This window comes from Salvelinus alpinus, chromosome 21, assembly GCF_045679555.1.
Source record: "Salvelinus alpinus chromosome 21, SLU_Salpinus.1, whole genome shotgun sequence".
NCBI lineage: Eukaryota > Metazoa > Chordata > Actinopteri > Salmoniformes > Salmonidae > Salvelinus > Salvelinus alpinus.
Window position 1 is genome coordinate 9,750,604 of NC_092106.1, and position 18,489 is coordinate 9,769,092.

Sequence of the window (18,489 nt, forward strand, 5' to 3'; positions counted from 1 at the left end):
ACTGTAGTGCTGTGTGCGTGTATAACAGTGAGTGAGAGAAAGCGAGAGGGACAGTCAGAGATCAAAAGAAAAATAACAAGTCTGTGTGTGGGGAAAGTTGTAGGGGAGTGTGTATGATTGTGCTGGGCCAAGTGCAAGACTGCATACTGGACAAAAAACACATTTAATCACATTCTGCACTTTAGCTATGTAAACAGTGAAAGGCATGATACCATTTGTAGTAAAGAATCTAAAAAAATAAACCAGATATCCACAAAAATATAAATAAGCAGGCATTCTAAAATAAAAGTAGTCAGCTCATTACGTCATAGTTTATCCCATCGTATTTACAACCGCTGTTTACAAAGCTTACAAGGACGGGATAACATCCTTCATGTACAGCCATAGGGTTGTCTGTCTGCAGTGCACATCGTCTCCCTCAGTCTATTCCATTTTAGACATCTCAAAATTGATTGTCGTGGTCTCCTGTGGGGAAATAAAAGCATAGTTGGGATGACTTTCCAAAGGTACGTGGTGGACTGAAAAACAAAGATGGACATTGAAGTCAATCGATCTTTACAAAAGCTTTAATAGAAAAGATACATGCGATCTGATCTACCGACTACCCTTTCCATCCAAGTATATTCACATTTTGAAGTATTACACTTTATCTTCGCCAAAAATGTGAAAGTAATACAAAAATATATATCTTAAAGACATCCCTTGCATTGACAATCCTAATGGCTTTATTTGATGTGGGGTTAAAAAATTTAAAAAGATACACAACCACACCACTCTTCCGCACCCTCTCATTGTTCAAGCCAGCAAGAAAACAGGGAGGGATAAACAGGCTGATGTAAACCTGACTAGCTACTGCTCTTTAATAAGCATGGAGCTGGCACCACCTGCTGTTCACGCCAGGAATAACACCTCGTCTTAACTCGTCAGAGTCCAGTAGGGGCAGTGCACTGGGACAGAAAGGAAAACGTGTTAGATTGATTTACAGCTGTCTTCTCGTCAGAAAAATCAACTATCCTTTCTGTGCTTGTTTCACACATCACAGAGTGTAAACTGATTTAATTAAGTTGAGAGTTTCGATGTTCTTATTACTATGTAATAACCACCCTGTAATACATTTCTAGTCAAAGTGATTATATTATCACTGTCAATCATGGTTAATGTTCCTAACGTTTCTACAACTTCAATTTGTTCGCACTTACACATCTGCCATTGAAGATGGGATATTCTCTTCGACCCATTTCAGATCCTCATCCTGGGAAAAAACAATTTCCTATCACCAAGACAACTTCTCTGAGCCAGAAAATGTAGTTCATAGCCTATATTCTTAGTATGGGTGGTATCGCTGTGCTATGGAGAAGGCTCTCTTGTTCGGTTTGGCTGTTCCATTTGTCTCGGACTTCAGACCCCTCATCTTCACGCCCTCTGGAAGTACACTAAATAGGACACGATCAGAATCACAGATTTGATTACTGTATGTTGGCTGAGTCAATTGCGTTCTATCAAAAATGGCTGCTTGGAGAGAGAACCAAGGTACATTCATCCCATAGACTATCAATACACTATGGACGTGTCACAACTAGGCCAAAGAGGTCTAGCTACCTATCAAGACCGGGTATGATACTGTATTTCATCCTCCAGTGAACCATATGCAGTATCAACCTGTGTTCCTATGACTGAAATACCAAAACAGCAGTGACTCTTACCAAATGTATCATTCATCAGCTGTTCCTTTGCCCCGTCGTCACGCTCCTCGTCCTCTAGGGGGCTGAAGGCGTATCTAAAGGGAACAGGACATGACATCACAGATCAGGGGCACGTTCAACATGACACATTGTTGTGGAACGTTCAGATAGCATATTTCTATGTAGAACTGGATGTCATAAGGTGAATGCACCAATTTGTAAGTCGCTCTGGATAAGAGCGTCTGCTAAATGACTTAAATGTAAATGATAAATGTAAATGTAGAACAAGCAATCTTCTCTGACATACAGACTAAGCGATCACGCCGGCTCTATTCATGGGATTCCTATCGGCAACGGTCGACAACATTTGGCTACTGAACATGGCCCACTTGGGCTCAGCACCATCTCAATTCAATTTGAGTTGACTTGGACATGGGATTTCTCCATACAAGTGCAATTTTATGTTCTGAATTGACCCTAACTTTGCCACAGATTTCTCTGTTGACATACTGAAGGATCCTAGCCAGTAACCCAATCCCTAGATTAAAAATCAAACATGACTTTGGTTGAGAGGGTTTTGGCCTTGTGTTGAACTGTTTAGCCGTGACCTCTTACCTCTGGTTGTTGGCAGACGGCCTCCACAGAAACATGATGACCAGAAGGATGGAGGAGAAGAGGAACCTTCCAGAAAGCATCGTCTATCCACAGCTCCCTCCAGTCCTAGAGAGATACAAAGAGAGTGAATAAGAGAGAGACGGGAGAGGAAGAGAATGTGAAAGATAATATATCTAATGCCAAATACCAGTTCACTAGAGGTCAACTGTGTGTGTGTGTGTGTGTGTGTGTGTGTGTGTGTGTGTGTGTGTGTGTGTGTGTGTGTGTGTGTGTGTGTGTGTGTGTGTGTGTGTGTGTGTGTGTGTGTGTGTGTGTGTGTGTGTGTGTGTGTGCTCAAAATTGGTTATATTTCCTCACCGTCAAAATTGTCAAGAAAATATTATTTTCGATGCTCCCTGACTTTCTAGCTTTCATTTCGGTGATTTCTTAGCGCGCTGGACACAGTCAATAAACTATGAATGTAGGTCCATTATCATTTCTACAGTTTCGATTTGGTTTTAGACATTTTAAAGTATATTGAGTTCGATTATTATTGTTTTTACTCAAACCACCCGCATGTGTTTGGACACCCGTGGCTTAAAAAGTTACGTAACGTAGTAAACAAACACTACTCACCGACTGGCACTTTGAAACCTTGAAGGTCTTTATCATCCAGATAATGAAAATGACTGAGGCTGCAGAGTAGAACAGTGACAGGCCAAATATATTAGATTAGTGAATGCTTGTAATCATGGGCACACCAGTGTGTATAGTACACTATGTATGAAATGTCTCTGTTAAGTGGTTGCAGTAGCACAGCCGCAGACAGCTCCTCACCAATAACGGCGAATATGAGGGTGTTGGTAAAGTGGCGATACAGGGAGAGCTTGACCACGTTTCTTCGTAGGCGAAGGAGCTTCATGGTCTGGGCCAGGCTGATAAAGATGTGATTGGCTGTCAAGGACTCCAACATAACCCCAGCACACACCCGGCTAACAAACAGCCCACCTTTGAAATACAATTCTCAACAGAAACAGTTTACCCAATAATACCAGTCTTCTTCCATTGACTGTCAACATAACCAACACAGAAGAGTTTGCCTACCTTGTCAACTGAGCTGATATACCTGAACGCAAACCCAAGCTAATCAGGGTGTAAGTGTCTAAGGGTTTTTAGCCATTTTCTCATCACTCAGGAGGAGTTGAGCTCCCCTCTGCCCTCCATGGCCAGGTTAAGCACGTCTGGAAAACCTGGTATGGACTTAGTCATCACTATACTAACTGGTTTTCTGGCTAATTGGTTAACTAACTGAATCCACAAAAAATACTGTCCTGTCAAACTGCAGGAGAAAAAAAATGTGTCCGTCCGTGAGAATAAAATAATGCATTTGTCAAAAGTCAGCAGTGCCTCCGAGCTCTTCTAAATGAAGTTATTGATCGCCTTGATATAAGTGTCCCTGTAATTAAACATTTAATTAATCCATGTGACTATGGCTCCCTCTGATGTCTAAATTCATTTTTGTGAGGCCAGAGGATATTTTCTGGAAATATTCCCTTCTGGGTTATTCCCTTCTCTGAGACAAAGGCGAAGGCAGGCGGAAATAGAGGGAGATGTGCCAACACCAACCACCACCAAGGCACTGTCGCACACAGGGATTTCAGGAAGTGAGAGCGTTGGAAGAGGAAGTCGGAGGGGGGGGGGGGGGGGGTACGAGAGGGAGAGAAAGAGAGATGTGAAGGGAGGTACAGTACAGGATATCCACCCGCAGAGGGTAGAGTCGAGCACAGACAAAGGAATGGCAGCAAGCGGCACCAGATCATCTTCAGCCTGAAAGGGACAGAGAGGGGAACGGACACACACACAGGGGGGCAGCAGAAAGGGAGGGAGTGACAGAGGGAGCGAGGGAACACTATCACATACTCTTCAGGCAGCCATGCAGATAGATACACACCAAGAGGACCCGTGTAGAACCAAACTGCCACTCAAAGAGGGTTGGAATCAAACTTGTTGGAGAAGTTATGAGAGACACTGGGAAAAGGGATGAGGAGATCTGAGTAAGCTTTTGAAACACAGCCCAAGACAAACATGCCCAGAGGGAGAAAGAAAAGAGTCTGTAAAAAAAAAGAAGAGGTCTTAATACTGACAGACTAACTGCATACAGTGACTACTAGATTAATACGCTGACTGACAGACAGGCAGACTGACGGCCTCTGGTAATGTCTGACCACTCCAAAAGGATATCCACCACACAATGCACGAGTCAGTGAACGCCAGAATAATGTCACACAGTAGTCTGCTACTGCCCACTTGACCCTGTGAGAAAGACAGGCAAACACTGACTGTGGAATGACAATACTACTACACACACAAGATTCCTGACATCCTTTGACCAAAGATAAAGATATTCAACAAAGGGCATCATGGCATTGTTTGGTTTAGTTCCATATCAAAAACGTATCAACATGTTTTAAAAGTCTAGTTAGGTGGACAATATATTTTGGGGAATACCGAGGTAGTATATTGATCAGAAGGGAGAGGACAGAGAGACCAGACTTACCGAATTGACCCTTAGGATTCCCTCGACAACGGAGAATATACGGTAAAAATAAAGGTAAAAATAAAAATGAAATGAGCAGTTCCACCCCAACCACCCTGTGTAACAATGCGCCGAGCCTTGGCCTACAGTGAGAGAGAGACAGGCAGGCAGCGAGAGACAGGCAGGCAGAGAGAGAGAGAGAGAATTGGAAATAGAGTTTAACACTCTCCACTGTCTTAACAATGTGACCTCTTATGAAGGGACTGACTCACTTGACAATTCCATAACCAAGACTAGCGATGATGACGAGCACACGGGCCAGGGTCCTCTTCACTGCTGAAAGGATCTCCGCAAACACTACTGCCCCCTGGACTTTTGGAGGACACAGCACACAAATAAAGCTTATTTATGGAGTACAACAGCACATTTAGCACCACACTAGGATCAATTATATCTTACCCAATTCCAACCTTGCCCACCAGGAAGATTTAGATAGAAAAACAATATTGGCTAAAAATGTGTGTTTAGGGGTGTCCACCAAGAATGACCACTTCAACCCCATGTTGATTCCCTTAAAAGACCAATTACAGACAAAAACGTGTTTCTCAAGTGATCACGTGAATTTCAAGTGATCACATGTGAAGTGTTCCAAAAACACCTGTTTTCACATGTGAAATTTCATATGTGAAATCAAGTGGCTTTTCTGTAAGGTTCTTGTCTCTCCCCCTCCTGACAGGAGAGGCCGTCGTAGCGGATGCTCTGGAACTCGGCGTAGTACACGGCCTTCTCCAGCATGCTCAGGAAGACGACCCCGCCGATCCAGAACTGGATCCTGAGCAGCTCTCTCCAGTAGCAGGCTGACAGCAACACATAGATGACACACATCACCAGAACTGCAAAAGGGACAGTTTGGTGAGCTGGCAAGGAACTAGAGAGTCTGTATTGTCTGATAAGCTAGAGAGCATGTCCTACAGGACCACACCTTAGAAGCTACTTGTGTTTATTATGCTACATGCAATGAAGCTGTAGTGTAGAGTGTTCTCCATGTAGACAACTTATCATGGCAGAATTGACTTACGATCATAAGAGGTCATTCTGAAGCTGAGATGTAGTCATGGGTTCCTGTTCATACTGACTTCCACTGCAGGGGGTGAAGGACATAACAGTAATATTAGCCTATTAGCTAATGTAGTTTTAATGTATTGGACTCAGGTTTCATGTGATTGGTGGACCTCTTTATGTTGGATGTCCCAGTTCTGTGGTGGGACAGAGTCAGTGGCAGCGCTGCTATTCTCCTTGATCTCTTTGATGTGGATGATGAATATGTAAGGCCATCCTCCCAGGTCTGAGCCATTGCATCAAAGTGATGCTGGGGAGTCTAGGGGCATAGAGCTACATTATAGGATCTCTATGTCTAAGACAGCCAGGCATTAGGAAATAGCTAGCTGAACAAATGTTTTCCCTGCGGTAAAGAAATTAAGAACGGCAAATAAAGAAATAGTGTGTTAGTGTATCTAAATCACACTGTTTGTTTAGCCAATGTGTATGTACACCATACATACAGTTGAAGTCGGAAGTTTACATACACTTAGGTTGGAGTCATTAAAACTTGTTTTTCAACCACTCCGCAAATTTCTTGTTAACAAACTATGGTTTTGGCAAGTCGGTTAGGACATCTACTTTGTGCATGACAAGTATTTTTTCGAACAATTGTTTACAGACAGATTATTTCACTTCTAATTCACTGTATCACAAATCCTAAGTTGACTGTGCCTTTAAACAGCTTGGAAAATTCCAGATAATTATGTCATGGCTTTAGAAGCTTCTGTTAGGCTAATTGACATAATTTGAGTCAATTGGAGGTGTACCTGTGGATGTATTTCAAGGCCTACCTTCAAACTCAGTGCCTCTTTGCTTAACATCATGGGAAAATCAAAAGAAATCAGCCAAGACCTCAGAAAAAAATTGTAGACCTCCACAAGTCTGGTTCATCCTTGGGAGCAATTTCCAAACGCCTGAAGGTACCACGTTCATCTGTACAAACAATTGTATGCAAGCATAAACACCATGGGACCACACAGCCGTCATACCGTTCAGGAAGGAGACGCGTTCTGTCTCCTAGAGATGAACGTACTTTGGTGAGCGAAAAGTGCAAATCAATCCCAGAACAACAGCAAAGGACCTTGTGAAGATGCTGGAGGAAACAGGTACAAAAGTATCTATATCCACAGTAAAACAAGTCCTATATCGACATAACCTGAAAGGCCGCTCAGCAAGGAAGAAGCCACTGCTCCAAAACCGCCATAAAAAAGCCAGACTACGGTTTGCAACTGCACATGGGGACAAAGATCATACTTTTTGGAGAAATGTCCTCTGATCTGATGAAACAAAAATAGAACTGTTTGGCCATTGTGATCATCGTTATGTTTGGAAGAAAAAGGGGGATGCTTGCAAGCTGAAGAACACCATCCCAACAGTGAAGCACGAGGGTGGCTTGTTGTGTGCTTTGCTGCAGGAGGGACTTGTGCACTTCACAAAATAGATGGCATCATGAGGTGGGAAATGATGTGGATATATTGAAGCAACATCTCAAGACATCAGTCAGAAAGTTAAACCTTGGTTGCAAATGGGTCTTCCAAATGGACAATGACCCCAAGCATACTTCCAAAGTTGTAGCAAAATGGCTTAAGGACAACAAAGTCAAGGTATTGGAGTGGCCATCACAAAGCCCTGACCTCAATCCTATAGAAAATTTGTGGGCAGAACTGAAAACGCGTGTGCGAGCAAGGAGGTCTACAAACCTGACCCAGTTACACCAGCTCTGTCAGGAGGAATGGGCCAAAATTCACCCAACTTATTGTGGGAAGCTGGTGGAAGGCTACCCGAAACGTTTGACCCAAGTTAAACAATTTAAAGGCAATGCTACCAAATACTAATTGAGTGTATGTAAACTTCTGACCCACTGGGAATGTGATGAAAGAAATAAAAGCTGAAATAAATCATTCTCTACTATTATTCTGACATTTCACATTCTTAAAATAAAGTGGTGATCCTAACTGACCTAAAACAGGGAATTGTTACTAGGATTAAATATCAGGAATTGTGAAAAACTGAGTTTAAATATATTTGGCTAAGGTGTATGCAAACTTCCGACTTCAACTGTATCTTCATTCTGGCATGGTTCTTAGGGGACAAGGAAACACTCACCACTTCTTTCTTTGCAACGGGGGCTGGAGCTTTGCCTGTGGCCACAGCTGCCTCTGCTTTGACAGCAACTGCCTAAAAGAGAGAAAATATAATGATTAAGCTGATTTCCCTGGCCTGTTGCTAGGCTGGGAATCACAGGACCCAATCGCCTTATTCACATACATCTACATTTCCATACACTTAGCATATATTTGATTATGATATCAGAGGGTGTTTGAGTTGTTGATTTACCTCCTTTGGATCCTCAGCGCTCCTTTTCCTCATCCCTTTGTCCTTGACAGTGACAGGCTAAAACAGGGGGATAAAGAGACAGTCATTCCAATGACACCTAGGTGAATTACTGTGTTACTATTAGGGTTGCAAAGGGTCGCAAATTTTCCGGTACATTTCAGGAATTTTCCATGGGAAGTCAGGCCCGGGAATTCGGAGTATTTTGCTTAAATTTTGCAAAAAAGTTAGCTTATAACAGTGAACCTTTTTTGTTGGATACACATAAGGCGTTCTAGGTCTTGTGGCATATTTTGGTTAAACTATCCCCAATTCAATGGAATTGCAATCCTCTGCATGCACAGTGCACTCTTCCATCACATGTACAGCTGATTCTCAAGATCTTACACACTAATGAGATGCTATTGAGCCCACACTACTACACTGTCTGACCCAAGGACAGTAATCAAGTAATCAAGTTTTGATTACAATACTGGGTGGGGTGAATATATTTTATATGACATACATTATTTTTTGTTAACTAGTAAATAGTAGCCTACTGCAAAGTGTTTCAATCATTTCTAACTTGTTTACAATTTCTGCTAGTTAGTTTTTGCTAACATGTGGGTTTTAGCTTGCTTGAGCCTGCTAACTGAGGAGTGTATTCTCGCTATACACCAAGTCACTTGGCTCTGTCATATCCTCACATGGTCTCTCCTATCATTGCTATGCAGACGACACACAATTAATCTTCTCCTTTCCCCCCTCTGATAACCAGGTGGTGAATCGCATCTCTGCATGTCTGGCAGACATATCAGTGTGGATGACGGATCACCACCTCAAGCTGAACCTCGGCAAGACGGAGCTGCTCTTCCTCCCGGGGAAGGACTGCCCGTTCCATGATCTCGCCATCACGGTTGACAACTCCATTGTGTCCTCCTCCCAGAGTGCTAAGAACCTTGGCGTGATCCTGGACAACACCCTGTCGTTCTCAACTAACATCAAGGCGGTGACCCGTTCCTGTAGGTTCATGCTCTACAACATTCGCAGAGTACGACCCTGCCTCACGCAGGAAGCGGCGCAGGTCCTAATCCAGGCACTTGTCATCTCCCGTCTGGATTACTGCAACTCGCTGTTGGCTGGGCTCCCTGCCTGTGCCATTAAACCCCTACAACTCATCCAGAACGCCGCAGCCCGTCTGGTGTTCAACTTTCCCAAGTTCTCTCACGTCACCCCGCTCCTCCGCTCTCTCCACTGGCTTCCAGTTGAAGCTCGCATCCGCTACAAGACCATGGTGCTTGCCTACGGAGCTGTGAGGGGAACGGCACCTCCGTACCTTCAGGCTCTGATCAGGCCCTACACCCAAACAAGGGCACTGCGTTCATCCACCTCTGGCCTGCTCGCCTCCCTACCTCTGAGGAAGTACAGTTCCCGCTCAGCCCAGTCAAAACTGTTCGCTGCTCTGGCACCCCAATGGTGGAACAAACTCCCTCACGACGCCAGGTCAGCGGAGTCAATCACCACCTTCCGGAGACACCTGAAACCCCACCTCTTTAAGGAATACCTAGGATAGGATAAAGTAATCCTTCTAACCCCCCCCCCCCCTTAAAAGAGTTAGATGCACTATTGTAAAGTGGTTGTTCCACTGGATATCATAAGGTGAATGCACCAATTTGTAAGTCGCTCTGGATAAGAGCGTCTGCTAAATGACTTAAATGTAAATGTAAATGTAAATGTGTACACATCACGGACAAACTGAATTGGTCCACCCACACAGACAGCGTTGTGAAGAAGGCGCAGCAGCGCCTCTTCAACCTCAGGAGGCTGAAGAAATTCGGCTTGTCACCAAAAGCACTCACAAACTTCTACAGATGCACAATCGAGAGCATCCTGTCGGGCTGTATCACCGCCTGGTACGGCAACTGCTCCGCCCACAACCGTAAGGCTCTCCAGAGGGTAGTGAGGTCTGCAGAACGCATCACCGGGGGCAAACTACCTGCCCTCCAGGACACCTACACCACCCGATGTCACAGGAAGGCCATAAAGATCATCAAGGACAACAACCACCCAAGCCACTGCCTGTTCACCCCGCTATCATCCAGAAGGCGAGGTCAGTACAGGTGCATCAAAGCAGGGACCGAGAGACTGAAAAACAGCTTCTATCTCAAGGCCATCAGACTGTTAAACAGCCACCACTAACATTTAGCGGCCGCTGCCAACATACTGACTCAACTCCAGCCACTTTAAAAATGGGAATTGATGGAAATTATGTAAAAATGTACCACTAGCCACTTTAAACTATGCCACTTAATATAATGTTTACATACCCTACATTACCCATCTCATATGTATATGTATATACTGTACTCTATATCATCTACTGCATCTTGCCATCTTTATGTAATACATGTACCACTAGCCACTTTAAACTATGCCACTTTATGTTTACATACCCTACAGTACTCATCTCATATGTATATACCGTACTCTATACCATCTACTGCATCTTGCCTATGCCGTTCTGTACCATCACTCATTCATATATCTTTATGTACATATTCTTTATCCCTTTACACTTGTGTGTATAAGGTAGTAGTTGTGGAATTGTTAGGTTAGATTACTTGTTGTTATTACTGCATTGTCGGAACTAGAAGCACAAGCATTTCGCTACACTCGCATTAACATCTGCTAACCATGTGTATGTGACTAATAAAATTTGATTTGATTTGATTTACTTACATTTCAGCTGAATGACAGTATTGTTAAACATTGTCTTGGTGAAGAGGGGAAAAAGTTTCCAGTAACACAAGCTGTGAAAAAATTAAAAACATGTGAGTATTGCAATAGATTTTGACAACATTTAGATAGTCAATATTCTGATTAAAAACCTGTTGGGTTAAAAATGATCTGAACAAAATAGCTGAATAGTTGGAACGTAGGTAGGCATGATGGTGAGCCAAGATTCAATATTTGCCCAGGGGCAGGAAGTCTATGAATGAATGGATCGGATCACTTACTATTTATTACTTGTATTGACTAGTCGTGAAACAAACCCATATTGACTAACACTGATAGAGTTTTTTTTTAAAGGATAATTTGTCCGGTCCAATCAAGGGAGAATGATAGTGTTACATTGCGTATAATACAGTGGAAGCGGTTACAATGTTACATTGTCGCCAGAATGGTGCACGGTGCGTAAAACGAAGGCAAGTATTGTCTCAATGCCTCCTTCTGTAGATTGCGACAGGATATCAACTGTTGAAATAGATTCATCTGGCTGAACTAAACAATGTTCTTACCAAGATAGCATAGCCTATCTAGGCTACCTATGATGCTTTGATAGCATAATAAAAGTGCTATTTTTATTCATTTGTATTCACTTTACACGCCCGTTAAATGCAGTGTCAGAGCCGGGTAAATGGATCTTAAACGTGAACAGTGTACGTTGTCTTGTCTTGTGCGTTGTCAACAACACTGTTTTCATGGCGCTCGCCATTTGTACCAGGACGAATCCACAGCTACAACATCCCGAGCGCTCCTGCATCCTGCCTGGGTCCTTTGTCTGACATCACAATGTAGGCGGTTTTCCGTGGACACCAAACCGGAGAAAACGTTTTCAACTTGGGAAGGTGAATGTACTTTCTTATTGGACAAGTTCACACAGCGTAGCTTCTTCGTTTTCAAATGTGTCCCCTCGTTTCAGACATCTAACGTTACATTGCATGCAAGTTGTAGGTGATGCAAATAGGTCTGTAGTTCGAAAGGAAAAATGCCATTCTAAAAAAACATTTATTAGGACATGAAATCTTATGCCATTGTTTTGTAAAACAGCATCAGTTAATGCAATGAACATTAGGCCTTGTACCCTCAATTGATCATTATTTTAAATCTATGTGACTCAAACATAATACAAGTGTTGTAAAAGTGTCCTCGGAATTAGTCTCATCGTCCCTAATATCATCATTAGGGAAATGCCAGTTATTCTTGACATAAATCGACGGGTTATAGGACCCAGAGTCATTCCGACCTGTCTCTCCCCTATGGTGCGCACTTCTCTATTGGGCAGGGGTGTGGAGCTCTGATGCATTGAAAAATAACTCCTTGCGGAATTGGGTTTGTACCAAAAAGGAGTGCCGTCACGTCAGTATCTGCCGACTTCAGCAACGCATTTAATCGCTGTAAGTATTAATGTCAATTTAATGGAATCAGATTGCCTTCACAAGTTTATCAGACCGTTTGACGTTGGTTTGTTTTGTCTTCTTCGTCACTTTTGACATCTGCTGCAGAGGTTATAGTGTTTGTGCTACTTACCAATACAGGCCAGGGAGTAAAGTTTTCAGTTGGAGCCTCAACACCAATAACACATTTATTACAGCCGGACATACTGTATTATGGCTTGTTTTCGCTCTTGTCGCCTTTTTGTTTAATCGATCAGATGTTTGATGATCGAACTCTTATCATTTTTTCTCTCTTGACTCCTTTTGTAGATTTTCACCTCTGTCCCTCATCAAGATGTTTCTGGCCAAAAGACTCATTGGTGGCATCCTGGATGTTGTGAGGTAGGCCTGGCTCCTTTTGACACGCACACACACACAAACAAGCACTGTCAGTATACTTACTTCATTCATGACATTTATTACATTTATTAAATAGTAATAGGTCCTTCTTGTTTTCTCCAACAGCAACATCGACCCTGGTCAATTTGTGCCATCCGATCCTGTGAGTAAACCCTTTAGCACCAATTTTCCTTCAGAACAATTTCAGAACATCATCAATCAATCAATCAAATGTATTTATAAAGCCCTTCTTACATCAGCTGATATCTCAAAGTGCTGTACAGAAACCCAGCCTAAAACCCCAAACAGCAAGCAATGCAGGTGTAGAAGCACGGTGGCTAGGAAAAACTCCCTAGAAAGGCCAGAACCCAGGAAGAAACCTAGAGAGGAACCAGGCTATGAGGGGTGGCCAGTCCTCTTCTGGCTATGCCGGGTGGAGATTATAACAGAACATGGCCAAGGTGTTCAAATGTTCATAGATGACCAGCAGGGTCAAATAATAATAGTCACAGTGGTTGTCGAGGGTGCAACAGGTCAGCACCTCAGGAGTAAATGTCAGTAGGCTTTTCATAGCCGATCATTCAGAGTATCTCTACTGCTCCTGCTGTCTCTAGAGAGTTGAAAACAGCAGGTCTGGGACAGGTAGCACATCCGGTGAACAGGTCGGGGTTCCATAGCCGCAGGCAGAACAGTTGAAACTGGAGCAGCAGCACGGCCAGGTGGACTGGGGACAGCAAGGAGTCATCAGGCCAGGTAGTCCTGAGGCATAGTCCTAGGGCTTATGTCCTCCGAGAGAGAAAGAAAGAAAGAGAAAAATAAAGAGAGAATTAGAGAGAGCATACTTAAATTCACACAGGACAAGACAGGAGAAATACTCCAGATTTAACAGACTGACCCTAGCCCACCGACACATAAACTACTGCAGCGTAAATACTGGAGGCTGAGACAGGAGGGGTCGGAGGATACTGTGGCCCCATCCGACGATACCACCGGACAGGTCCAAACAGGCAGGATATAACCCCACCCACTTTGCCAAAGCACAGCCCCCACACCACTAGAGGGATATCTTCAACCACCAACTTACCATCCTGATACAAGGCAGAGTATAGCCCACAAAGATCTCCGCCACGGCACAACCCAAGGGGGTTGTCTTATGTTAGTCTTATGATAGTGCACTCACTGCCGACTGGAAAGTTTTAGAAGTAAACACTACTCTTTTGAGCAAATGAGCCACAACTGTTGCTGTCCTGCATGCCAGACCACAGTGAAGAGGGCTGTGAGTGTTAGTGTTAACAGAACCTGGTCTGTGTTTGTGTCCTAGCCCCCACCACGCAGACCTCTGGCCTACGCGGAGCAGAATGAGAACGACGAGGAGAGACAGTTCCGCAAGGTGTTCCAGCAACTCGCTGGGGATGTAAGTAGTTATTGTTTGTCAACTTATGCACTCCTACTACTATCATATCTTATCCTATTCACCTCCAAACCTACTGTCCTTTCCTATACTATTCAGAGAAGTAAAGAGCCCAGATAAGTCAAGTCAAGAGTGCCTCTTGATTCTCTTGATTCTAGCTATGAGTCATTGAGAGAAGTTCATCTTAGGCTTTCGTCCATCAAATTCAGTTTCCATAAGTATGTCATTGTATAACCAGGCCTGTTGTTGAATGTTTTAAAGTGGCTGTTTCATTATGTGGGTTTCCACAAGGGCAACACACAGTTGTTAAAATGATTTACATTAACCCACTGTTAGTGGTTTATTGTAATATAGTGCAGACCAACGACCAGTGTTAATTAAGTTACAGTATTTGTTTCTGGTGTATTATCTTTTGTAGGTGCAGCCAACTATGCATGGCATGGATGGTATTTCATTTTTGGGCTGATGATACACTGGCACAATCAGTGTAACCCTTTTGTTGCCTCTTGTATCCCAGTTAAGTCTTGTTTGCATTCCAAACCCCTCCCCTCCACTCATTCACCCTGCTTTATCTGGAGCCAGTCTTCAGAATGTGGTTCAACCATCTACCCAGACATGGTGAATTTGAGGCTTCAAATGTGCTGTCCGTCATGCACTGGTGCCAACTAATAGAAGCCTTTTGGAAGAGTACAGTAAAGAGCTCCGGTTGGCTTAAATCATTGATTCCGCCCCATTGGTTATGGTCACTAAGCCCAGGGCTCCACAGACATTTCCTTCCTGTGACGAACACTGCATCATGGAGTTTGACAACTTCATTGGGTGCCTGGTTGCTCACAATGATTCATTGCTGTTGGACCAGGCAGTGGTGGAGTAAGAGTCTGGGGATATGGTTTGCTGACAACCCAACCCTGGTTGATTCCACTGACAAGAAGAGGGACTGGTTCCTCTATGTGCTTCCTACCATTGTCTGACAGGGCGGCTCTCTTGCCTGGTTAGGTTTGTGGGGGTGGGGTTGTAGATTGTGTGAGTCATAGATGGGGGTGGATACATGTTCTACTGGTAAGCTCAGCTGGCAAAGATCGACTTTAAACTGATGACTAGCCCGAACTCATTGAGGCCTTACTCATAAGAGGAGGGAACACAAGATTCATATGGAATGAAACCTGAAGATATACCTGCTGCAAATGTGTCTGCTGAAAGTTGATACAATGACTTAGGTTGTTCTAATATGTCACACACAAATACAGAGAGAACTATGTATTTGGTCCATGATTGTACTCCTAAAACATCTGTTCATTAAAGTATTCTCAGTGTCCTTATCGTTTTATGAGCTGGGTTGTGACCCAAATACATGTAGGCATTTACAACGTATGAGGATTTACTTGTGTATCTATCTGTGTATTATAGGACATGGAGGTGAGCCCCACTGAACTGATGAACATCCTCAACAGGATCATTGCAAAACGTGAGTCCTATTCTTACACAAACACCATGCTTGTGTCTATATTTGTCTATGTACACCTCTTGCACACATAATGGAGTCTAAGCGCAAGACGGGTTCCATGGAATGGTTTTCTGTGTTGTAGTGAAGGAGTGGTCTGTCTGTGTTCATTTCAGGTACTGACCTGAAGACTGATGGCTTTAGCATCGAGTCATGCAGGAGCATGGTGGCTGTCATGGACGTATCCTTCCACATCAGTGTCTGTATTAGGATGGAGGACTATACTACACTATACTATATTATCAGAGTAGTTCATATTAAGTTTTACCTTAACCCTGAGCACACAGAGCGACAGCACAGGAAAGCTAGGTTTCCATGAGTTCAAGTTTTTATGGAACAACATCAAGAAATGGCAGGTGAGTTCAGTCCTCTTGTTACACTTTTGACAATCGGCACTATATTAACAATTGTGTGAAATGATGGACATTTCTGTGAAACGTTTGCCTTGAGCTAGAAATTATTTACATGTCTTTGCAAGAAATTTGTATAAAACCACCTACAACAGTCCTCTTATGCCAATAATGTAAGAATGTTGTTTTATAAATGTTATGTTAATACACTCTTAATAAAAGGTGGTATGGTCACCGGACTATTACATTGACCCCCCCCTTCCATTTGTTTTGTACACTGCTGTTACTCGCTGTTTATTATCTATACATAGTCACTTCACCCCTACCTACATGTACAAATTACCTCGACTAACCTGTACCCACGCACATTGACTTGGTACCGGTACCCCTTGTATATAGCCTCGTTGTTACTTTTTATTATTTAATTTAAAAATATATATTTTTTGTAAATACTTTTTTAACTCTTCTTGAACTGCACTGTTGGTTAAGGGCTTGTAAGTAAGCATTTCACGGTAAGGTCTACACTTGTTGTATTCGGCGCAGGTGACAAATAAAGTTTGATTTGATGAACTTTGACCTCTCGGTGTAACTTTATTTCCGCTATGATTCAGTGCATCTACATATCAAATGACGCAGACCGCTCAGGGCTCATCTCCTCAAACGAGCTTCCCGCTACCTTCAAAGCTGCAGGTGAGCTCAGAGATCATGAGAACTGGAACATGGAATTGCATATCTTTGACATCATAAGGCCCTTATAACAATGACAACAAACAGCCATGACAACTGATGAAAGCTAGCTTGTTCCTGCATATATGTGTTTGGTCTCATTGGTGTCTCTCTCCTGTTATGTCCGTGTTTAGGCTTCCCTCTCAACGACCAGCTCTTCCAGTTGATGGTCCGCAGGTACAGTGATGAACAGGGCAACATGGACTTTGACAACTTCATTGGGTGCCTGGTCAGACTGGACGCTATGTGTCGTAAGTGACTGATCCTCAATGCTCTCCTGCTCAGTCCGATTATGTTCTTGATTTCAGACTATTTCCTTTTCATTGCTCTTCAGTAATAGTGTTTTGTGCATTTTCAGGAGCTTTCAAGACTCTGGACAAAGATGATAATGGAACTATCAAAGTCAACATCCAGGAGGTAAATTAGTTTTCACTATTTGCTCTTTGAATTTAAATGTTGTGTTTAGGATTAGGGACCATTTTTAAGATTAATGACTGGATATAGGAACTGAAATTAGACCTACATAACCACACCTCTTATTGTGTTCTGCTTTCTCCGCAGTGGCTTCAGTTGACCATGTACTCTTAAAACATCAGGGAAAGCCTACAAAAAGCCTTCATTAATCTCTCTCTCTCATTTAAGATTTTTATTTTATATTACCATTGTTATTATTGTTTTACAGATGTTCATACGTCATTGTCATGAATGTTCATTCAAGTTATCACTAGATGGCAGCATTGCAGAAACACCAGGAAGCACACGTTTACTTTACTACCTTTCTATAGTCCAAATATTTTAAAGTTTTTTGTTTTCCTTTTTTCTGGCAACACACTTTTGGTCAAACATTCCATACTGCTATGTAATGTAATATATACATTCTAGTGCTCAATAAAGGGGGCCATATTACCTAATACTTGCAGCTATCTCATTTATTACAATTTCTATGTTCTGCTTTTGCTCATTAAATAAATGTTCTCTCATGTGTTTGTAAATGACTAATATTTTTGTGTTATTGTAGTAATTTCACAGACTTTTACAAACCAATTCATTAATAAAGTTGATTGTTATTCATCAGCCCCTCTCTTAACTTCCACCTCTGCTGACTAATAGCCAGTGGTGGAAAGTACTTAAGTAATACTTTAAAGTATTTTTACTTAAGTCGTTTTTTGGGGTATCTGGTTTGCTTAATATAAGCAATTTGAAATTATTTTAATTTTATACTTTTGATACTTAAGTCTATTTAAAACCAAATACTTTTAGACTTTTACTCAAGTACTATTTTACTGGGTGACTTTCACTTTTATTTTAGTAATTTTCTATTGAGGAATCTTTACTTTTACTCAAGTATGGCAATTGGGTACTTTTTCCACTACTGCTAATAGCCTACGCTTGGCTGCCTATTAATTTTATTTACACACTGCATGGGCAAAAGGAGAAGCACACAAGAACAGCGGCTGATGCCAAGCACAGGTACCCGGGCTGTTTCCAGAGCAAGGAGAAAGCGGCTGTTCAAGGAGGCGTGATCGCGGAGGAACGACTAGAGACAATTAAATGAGACACCACTCGTCAGGGCGTAAGGTCGAAGTCAGCCACCAATTGGGTGAGCGGGTGGTCATCGGGGCGTGTCATCGGACTTACCTTGGGGCAGAGCGGACCTGGAAGGCAGGAACAAAAACCTTCGAGATGATGCTGAGGGACCGGGTAGATCAATGAACAAAC

At 42.7% G+C, this 18,489-nt stretch overlaps 1 protein-coding gene, 1 long non-coding RNA gene and 1 pseudogene across 4 annotated transcripts; 1 reads left to right on the forward strand and 2 right to left on the reverse strand.

Annotated features, from left to right (window-relative positions):
- Positions 1–144: 144 nt before the first annotated feature.
- The window catches only part of LOC139547488 (transmembrane protein 87A-like), a 37,680-nt pseudogene continuing 19,335 nt past the window's right edge, over positions 145–18,489 (reverse strand).
- LOC139547778 (uncharacterized) lies at positions 6,048–11,664 on the reverse strand. Of its 2 annotated transcripts, none has more exons than XR_011669603.1 (5): positions 11,526–11,664; positions 10,966–11,036; positions 8,251–8,307; positions 8,020–8,091; positions 6,048–6,190 (listed from the first exon to the last, which is right to left on the reverse strand). It is a non-coding gene; the product is annotated as an uncharacterized lncRNA (long non-coding RNA). The 2 variants fall into 2 exon arrangements; XR_011669604.1 differs by having other exon boundaries at positions 11,244–11,613.
- LOC139547776 (calpain small subunit 1-like) lies at positions 11,750–17,681 on the forward strand. 2 transcript variants are annotated; one of them, XM_071356841.1, is made up of 11 exons: positions 11,750–11,855; positions 12,714–12,785; positions 12,909–12,945; positions 14,104–14,196; positions 15,601–15,658; positions 15,811–15,875; positions 15,982–16,050; positions 16,656–16,734; positions 16,905–17,021; positions 17,129–17,187; positions 17,332–17,681. In XM_071356841.1, the coding sequence occupies exons 2-11, from the start codon at positions 12,739–12,741 to the stop codon at positions 17,356–17,358; spliced, it is 651 nt and encodes a 216-aa protein (XP_071212942.1). In that variant the 5' UTR covers positions 11,750–11,855; positions 12,714–12,738; the 3' UTR covers positions 17,359–17,681. The 2 variants fall into 2 exon arrangements, with proteins under 2 accessions (XP_071212942.1, XP_071212941.1); XM_071356840.1 differs by lacking the exon at positions 11,750–11,855 and adding an exon at positions 12,274–12,404.

What these genes read in the sequence shown, in the direction of transcription:
- LOC139547776 (XM_071356841.1), top strand. Translation starts at nt 12,739, where the DNA reads ATGTTTCTGGCCAAAAGACTCATTGGTGGCATCCTGGATGTTGTGAG. An exon ending in AATTTGTGCCATCCGATCCT is followed by an intron (nt 12,946 to 14,103) that starts GTGAGTAAACCC and finishes TTTGTGTCCTAG; the next exon opens with CCCCCACCACGCAGACCTCT. An exon ending in CGCTACCTTCAAAGCTGCAG is followed by an intron (nt 16,735 to 16,904) that starts GTGAGCTCAGAG and finishes GTCCGTGTTTAG; the next exon opens with GCTTCCCTCTCAACGACCAG.